Genomic DNA, 7,851 nt, shown 5'->3' with positions numbered 1-7,851 from the left:
CTAGTTTGAGCTCATTTTGTGCCTTTGCCTTTCTAATCTTGCCCCTGGAAGAGGCAAAAGCTGGAAACAAAAGAAGCCATCTCCCAGATAGTCTTAATAGACCTGGTTTTCCTGTCCCATATACTCCTTTTACCAAGGACTTTGCATTATTACTGACGAAGATCAGCATAAAAGGAGAATTAAGTCCAATGTGTCTGTGTTTATTCTACAGTATCTCCTTATTTTTTAGACTTCTGCTCTAATATAATCATCAGGAGCTTAAAATAGTAGGAATATTCTAGCACTATATTTCCACCAATCACCACACAATCAAAGTTGTGGGGTAATTCTTAATTTCCTAACCTGAAGATTAGTTTACGTGGATTAATGGAGCTAAAATCTACATACAAACTATATCAATAAATGTGAGAAAAAATAAACTGCCTACTCCACATTATTTGTCACAATGCTGGGTTTTTCCATGCAAATAATTTCTTGTCGTCAGTTATCAAGCGTTCAAGAAAATAAGTATAACACCACTATCACATAAGTGACTGGAAATAAAGACAGCTGTGTTAAAAAAAATAAAACAAGAACATGAGAAGGCATGTTGCCAATATTGCTAAATTAACGGCCACCCTGCCGTAATAGATCAGCTGTTAAGAGTATAAAAGTTCTTAAATTGACAGAATAGGGCTCTACTCTCCTCCTTTCATTCTTTTCTTCCCTCTCTATGACCAAAGCTTTTCATATACATGTTTAATTTAGTATGGCCAAACAATGGTATTGGATACACACCAACACTGACAAGTATTCATCAGTTTCACCTTATATGGTGCTCCAATCAGACTCTGAAATATTGAGTCTATTGTGCTTCTTGGTTTTATTATGGGGAAATCAAAACAGCTTCTGGGAGGTGAAAATTTAACTCTGCTTGACATATGTAGCAAGTCAATTAAAAAAATATGATATTTTAAGACAATGGATGACTTACAAATTTTATACTGTAGACAGAGATATTTCCATTTAAAATACGCCAAGTTCAAGAAGTCTTCACATATTTCAAACATTTTTTCACCATATTAGTAATGTTATTATTCTGACTACTGAAAACAAACTTTACTCTTTCTCTAATAATCTCATATAAAACGAACTTTTGCTCCCTTCCCAGTAAGCCTCATAATTATGACACAGTTATACACTATTCCAGCACTCTGTGTGTTTAGGATAGTGTTGTAAATTGGGTGCTATGAATCAGATATTCAAATTAATTATCAGTGTAAAATTGTTACTTCATAGCATTTGGCCAACTTATGTTTCTTGAGAAGTCCCTCTCATTATTTATATTTTAGCAGTGCTCAAAGGCCCCATTGTTCAAGGTGCTGAAGAAACAAATAGGAAGACAGTTGTTGCCTTAAAGAGATAAATTCAAAACAAACAAACAATAGGAGGTCCAGGGAGAGGAGGGGGAAGGAAGATGAAAAACCTAATAAAACCATGCAGCAACATGCCATGCTAGCTAAAAGGGTACAACTTGATGATTCCAAACCATTTAGAAGGTGGGTTGTTGTTTTTTCCCAAAAATTAAAAAAAAACAAAAAATATCCTCATCTGCCCCTGAACCTAAATATTCTTATATATAGATTGGTTGTCAGTCTAAAAGATATGCTATAGCTTAAACAGAAGTTATGGACTTGATGCAGAAATCACTAGGTGAGGTTCCTTCCTCTTGTGTTAATGAAGAAGTCAAATTAGATTATCATAATGGTCCCCCTGGCCTTAAAAACTATTAATCTAACTATCAATAATTGCTTATTTTCTTGTAAGCATCACATCACTGGTGGGTCTTAAAAGGAGAATTGTATTTGCCTTTCAGATGATTTCAAGGAAGGCATTCCATCTATAAAGGGCAGTATGGAAGAACACCTGGAGGCATTTGTAGGATTAACTAGTATCCATAGCTGGCATAATTAGCAAAGCACATTGGAGCAACACGATGAGATGAGTGGATAACTAAGGAGGAACAGATTTATTTACGCCCATGAAGAAACTGACAAGAAAACTGAACTTGATGCTTGGAGAAAGGCAGGTCTATGGAGGGTTTCCTTGGGGAGGAGAACATATATAAATCATAGGAAGGGAATGAAGCCAGAAAGATAGGAGATGCCTCGGAGTAAATCAAGATGGGATGTGATTCAGACTTGGACAAGAGCTTTTGATGTCTAGACAGTGTTGAAGGGTCAGATAGGAAGCCATGGAGGAAGAAGTGGCAGGATTTGGACAAAGCATAAATATGGGGATGAGGGAATCAAAAATAACTTTTGGGTTGCAGACCTGATGAGGAGGATAAAGATGGTGTTAATCGTGACAGATTAAAGCACTGTGCTCCTTGAGCTAAACCAAGGACCCATGAAAACGACAATGTCAATCTCTGAAGCACAGACAAAGACATTACCTTTTTCATGGGTCACTGCCTTAACTCATGGAGCACAGTGCTCTTCTTAGTGCTCGGAGCATCAACAAACGTGGAATTCACTGCTATAATAGTCTCATCTGGGCATGGTTTCATGAGGAATCGGTTTCTCCTTGGCCCATGGTTTAGGCCTCTGGATACAGTCCTCCATCCAGGGGGGTACTGTGTCCAGAAAACAGCGACTGAAAAGGACTTCAAGATCATGGTGGATAACCAAACAATCATGAGCTCCCACTGCAATGCAGCTGTTAAGAAGATTAAAGCGATCTTTGTCTATATAAACAGGGGATTATCAAGTAGGAGTTGGTGTTACCTCCGCATATGGCATTAGTGAGATCATTTCTAGAGTACTGAGTCCAGTTCTGGTGTCTATGTTTCAAAAACAATATTGACAAATTGGAAAGAGCTCAGAAAACAGCTACAAGAATGATTTGAGGTCTGAAAAATTTGCCTTACAACTAGGAAGGTAAGAAGCTCAATCTATTCAGATTATCCAAGAGAAGACAGAGGTGACTTGATCATCATCTATAAGTACCTACAAGGGAAGAAGATTTCCAACAGTAGAAAGCTCTTTAATTTAGCAGACAGACAATGGCATAATGAGATCCAATGGCTGGAAGTGGAAACTAGACAAATTCAGACTAAAAAAAATATATTTAGGGTAACTGACCATTGGAACAACTTATCAAGGGATGTAGTGGATTCTCTATCACTTGAAGACTTTATACCAGGACTGAATGCCTTTCAAACAGATATGTTCTAGCTCTACAAGAAATGATGGGCTTGATTTATGCTGGAGGCACAAGACAGGAGTGAAAATCTCCTGAACAGAGGATATCTTCAAGAAATGGTACACATCAGAAGGGGTCTTGAGGTACCTTACCCTTAAAAGATACATACATAGTGGCACCAGCTGGAAATACTGTGTAGCTATGAGTGCCTTCATCCTCCCATGGTGTGGTTTTCCCAAGGCAGATCCTTTAATTCCCAAACCCCATTTCTTTGATCTGGATTACAGTGCTCCCACCACTCTGAAATGGCAGCACAATGAAGTATTAAAAATCCCCAAATGTTTTTGAAAGAAAACAGGAAGCCATAAGCAAGGAAAGGAAAGTGAGGCACAAAGTAATTTTTCAGACTTCCTTGGACCGCTTGGCTATCATTTCATAAGTTTACTGAAGAACATAGTTACATGTTACAAAATACCCACAAAGTAAGTCCTCCTAAGTCTCTCATGTATTGTAGTTCGGTAATAACCTGCTATCTATTGGATTTGAGAAACATATTTAAAATGCTTTTTAAAATTCTTTGTCTAAGGTCTCTTTCGATAGCTTTGAAAAACATTGTATTTCTCAACGCTTCTAGTTTTCCCACACACTGGTAATTATATCTTAATGTCAATTCCCATGGACATTAGTGTAATATTCCTCTGATTCCTGTTTTATGAAAAAGCATAAAATGTAAGAAGTCACCAATACTGTACACTGAATGATATTAACAACTACTGTCCAACTCAATCATTACCTTCCATACAAAGCTGGATGAAATTTCTGCATGCTTTTGGTGCTTCTTTTGACCATAGCTCGATGTCAATATCTCCAGCTGTTGTTTTCAGTAAAACCTATAAAAATATATGAAAATATACTATTTAGTTTTATTGCACTTAAACATTTACAGGTGAAGTCTCTTATCAAATAATACAGTCACGAGTAAAAAAAAATTCTTCATCCAATTTTAGGAATGCAAGAACAAAATTAGGAAGTTGGTCTGGTTTTCAGGGGCAGCTTTTGTAATGTACTAGATGTCAACTGTCCTACAGTTTGTCTGATACATAAGATACAACTCAAAGAATAGTTTTCATAAAACTTTATTGCCAGCGGTCCACTGTGTGACATTGGGCAAGTTTCTTCACCTCTCTGTATTTATTTCCTTTCCCACTTTTGTCTATCTTGTCCATTTAGGCCCAGATCCTGCAAACACTTATGTATTTGCATAACTTTACTACCAGGAGTGTAGTAAAATTATGTGTAGTATAGACACACATGGGGACGGGGGAGGAGGTGCAGGGCCACATGGGGATGTGTAGAGTGGATGTCTGAGTGGCGGTAGGGGTCAGCCAGGGTCTGCATGGGGGAAGGTCCCCAACAATCCATTCCCCCGCCTTCCTCCCCACCCCACCCCAAAAAAATGGTTTCCATACTTTTCCCACCCATATCTAACAACCCTCCAAGTTCATACTTAGGCTCCTTCCCAGCAATTTACTTCCTCTCCTTCAGCTCCTCCATTACCCCTGACTCCCCCAAGCCTTTGCACTGCTTCTGAGGGGAGTGGGAAATATGGTTCAGTATTGTAGTTTAAATGAATTATTACTCAGAGTTCTGTATTAATATGCCTAGTAAGGAATCTATCTGTCAAAAAACATTTCCTGAATCTTTTTTGTTGTCTGTATTGTTATAGACATACTTGCTGACAGGTATTTTGAAATAAATGACCAAAAATAATTGAAACTGGTGAACTTATGTTATTTTGACAAATAAAATATGCAGAATTTTAAAATATTAGGTGCATACATTATAATTTTTTGGTGCAGAATTCCCCCAGGAGTACAAAATGGACTACATTTGTGCAATGAAAGGGACAGGGATGTTTTCTGTCTTTCTAATTCTAAAGTTTCATGCTTTAATTTCTGTTCAAACTCGAGGTTTTTTTAATTTCAGCATTGGATTTTGGCACAGTTTTTGCTACACAATAAATTTATATTTTTTAAAAACAAACATATTTATTAGTTCATAACACATATGGCAGAAGGTATAGCAGTACTCAAAACACACTACTTGTAGCTGTACAGTATCACAAAACTCACAGGTTCAGTGAAACACGCAGTGTAATAATTATATACATACAGCAAGCACCTCATAATTCACAGGTTCACCAAAAGACATGGTGTAATATTTATAAATGTATAACTAGCTTATAGAATTCCTAAAAGCCCCCAAAACTTCAGGGCCAGAGCACACTCTAGTACAGCACATTACTGTAGCTGGCCATTAACATGTAGCTCCATGTTGAGCTCTTGTAATAGCCTTTGTGTCTGGCTGCTCCTCGCCAGAGGTAGTTTTTTCCCCATTTGCAGATATTATGCAAGACACAACAGGCAGCTATAACCATTGGAATATTATTCTCACTGAGATGCAATTTTATGCCAGCATCCCTTCAATCTACAAAAAGCACATTCAATGGTCATTATGCATCTGTTGAGCTGATAGCTGAATCTTTCGTTGGTGCTGTTGAGGTGGCTGGCGTATGGTTTCATGAGCTATGGAACAAGGGATAGGCTGGGTCCCCCAGAATCCCTATTGACATTTTAATATTGCAAATGGTAACCTTACAGTCAGGAAAGAATGTCCCTGCTTGCAGCTTTCTGAACAGTCCTGTTCTTAAAGATGCAAGCATCATGCACTTCTGCCCCCCCCCACTTCCCCCGCTCACATTGATGTCAGTGAAGCGTATCTAGTGATCTGCTTGCAAGGTGAGCTGATACCAATATAGGGATGTGTGTGCTGTTTATCACCCCAACACAGCTTGGGAACCCCATTGCTGCAAATCCATGCACTATGTCCTGCACATTACTGAGAGTCACAGTCCTGTGCAGCAGAATAAGATTAATGGCCCCATATACTTGCATGATAACAGTCCCGGCTGTGGATTTTCCAAATCCAAAATGATTTCCCACTGACCGGTAGCAATCTGACATCACAAGCTTCCACAGTGGAATTGCCACTCACTTCTCAGCTGCCAGCGAAGCTCTCATTCTGGTGTCCCTTTACTAGCAAGCTGGCGTGAGCTTGGCAAATAGATCCAAGAAAGCGGCCTTTTGCATCTGAAAGTTGTGCGGCCACTGCTCGTTGTCCCAAACCTGCCCTATGATGTGATCTCACCAATGTGGGCCTGAGAAATGAGCACTGACGCAGTGCTCCATCAATAACCTTGAATTGTTTTTTGCTATGACCCTCAGCAGTCTCTCCTCAAAGAAATCATCATGTCCCCTGTTGTTGCAGTTCTTCCTGCAGCTCTACTATTACTAGAGGATTGCGCGTTCTGTATTTGTAACTTTCATGACAATAGCACAGAGCTCTGCAGGCTCCATGCTTCTGTCAGAGATGGCAGGCAGCTATAAGTACCATGCAGGTTTGTGGGTTTTAAAAAAATAGCATAAGAATTATGGGATAGGGATGACATTACGGGATGGAGAAAGTTTAAATTAGATTAAATCTCAGGTAAAACTTCATAGCCATAAGAACAATAGGACAATAGAACAGACTGGCTCAGGAGGTTTTGGAAGCTCCTTCACTGGAGATTTTCAAAAGGAGGCTGGAGAGCCATCTGTCTTGGCTGTTTTAACCACAACAAATCCTGCCTCTTAGCAAGGGGTTAGACTAGATGACCCTTGCAGTCCCTTCTAACCCTATTATTCTAAGTTGCATGCTGGGAACTTGACTCATCTCCTAGAGATCACTGAGTGAGTCTTTTCTATCCCACCACAGGAGAAAACTTCTCAAAAGGCATCGTGCTAGAATAGTGGTTCTCAACCAGGGCTCCAGGCCCTGTTGCGGGGCCGCAAGCAGGTTTCAGGGCCGGTCTGCCAAGCAGCGTTAGACTCACTGGGGCCCAGGGCAGAAAGCTGAAGCACCACCGCATGGGGCTGAAGCCAAAGCCTTAACAACTTAGCTTTGCAGGGGCTTCTATGGATGGGGCCCTAGGCAATTACCCTGTGTGCTACCCCCTAACGCTAGCCCTGGCTTTTATATGCAGAGAACCCATTGTTTTGGCACAAGTGGTCATAGAGTTTTTAGGGGTGGGGGAGGGGCTCAGAAAGAAACATGTTGAGAACCCCTGCGCTAGATGGTAGCGGTTTGCAGGCTGGGATACGCACCCTTGGTGCACGCACTTTGCATCGACCCAAGCACTCCTGGTGAACATGCGCAGCGCCGAAGCAAGCAGCCAAGCCTGCAGGTACAGGAGCGCCAACGTAACTTGCACCTGCCAAGAAGTGTAGCACAGGCACAGGGGTGCGGGAACCATTTGTATAACGGGGGCCCGGGTGATGGTCAGTGGAGCTGCCCCTCTCGCTCCTGGCTCCCTTCACCTCTCCCAGCCTCACAGCTGGTCCCCTGGCCCCATCCCACCTCACGCGTCCCCGGCGCGCCCGGGGCGGGGGCTCACCTTGCCGTTGGTCGGAGGCTCCTGGATGTAGATGTTGCTCATGCTGGCGGCGGGGGCGGGCTAGGGCTGAGGGGAGGGGGCGCCGCGAGGATGGACCCGGCTCCGCTTTCGCTCCAGTCCCGGCGCTGCGGAATCCCCGACTAGCCCCGCGAACCTCCCGCCATTTTGGACCCCGG

The 7,851-nt window shown here is 41.5% G+C and overlaps 1 protein-coding gene across 1 annotated transcript in view; it reads right to left on the bottom strand.

The window, feature by feature from the left end:
- The window catches only part of CWC27 (CWC27 spliceosome associated cyclophilin), a 203,159-nt gene extending 195,310 nt beyond the window's left edge, over nt 1-7,849 (bottom strand). The window contains exons 1-2 of the mRNA XM_024194755.3: nt 7,676-7,849; nt 3,977-4,073 (exon numbers count right to left, since the gene is read on the bottom strand). Coding sequence (XP_024050523.1) covers nt 3,977-4,073; nt 7,676-7,717 — 139 coding nt within the window. The 5' untranslated portion in view covers nt 7,718-7,849. The remainder of the gene's footprint in view (nt 1-3,976; nt 4,074-7,675) is intronic.
- Nucleotides 7,850-7,851: the final 2 nt, after the last annotated feature.

Source organism: Terrapene carolina, unplaced genomic scaffold, assembly GCF_002925995.2.
Source record: "Terrapene carolina triunguis isolate 2854851 unplaced genomic scaffold, T_m_triunguis-2.0 Scaffold69, whole genome shotgun sequence".
Taxonomy (NCBI): Eukaryota; Metazoa; Chordata; order Testudines; family Emydidae; genus Terrapene; species Terrapene triunguis.
This window is presented reverse-complemented; position numbering and strand designations above follow the sequence as displayed.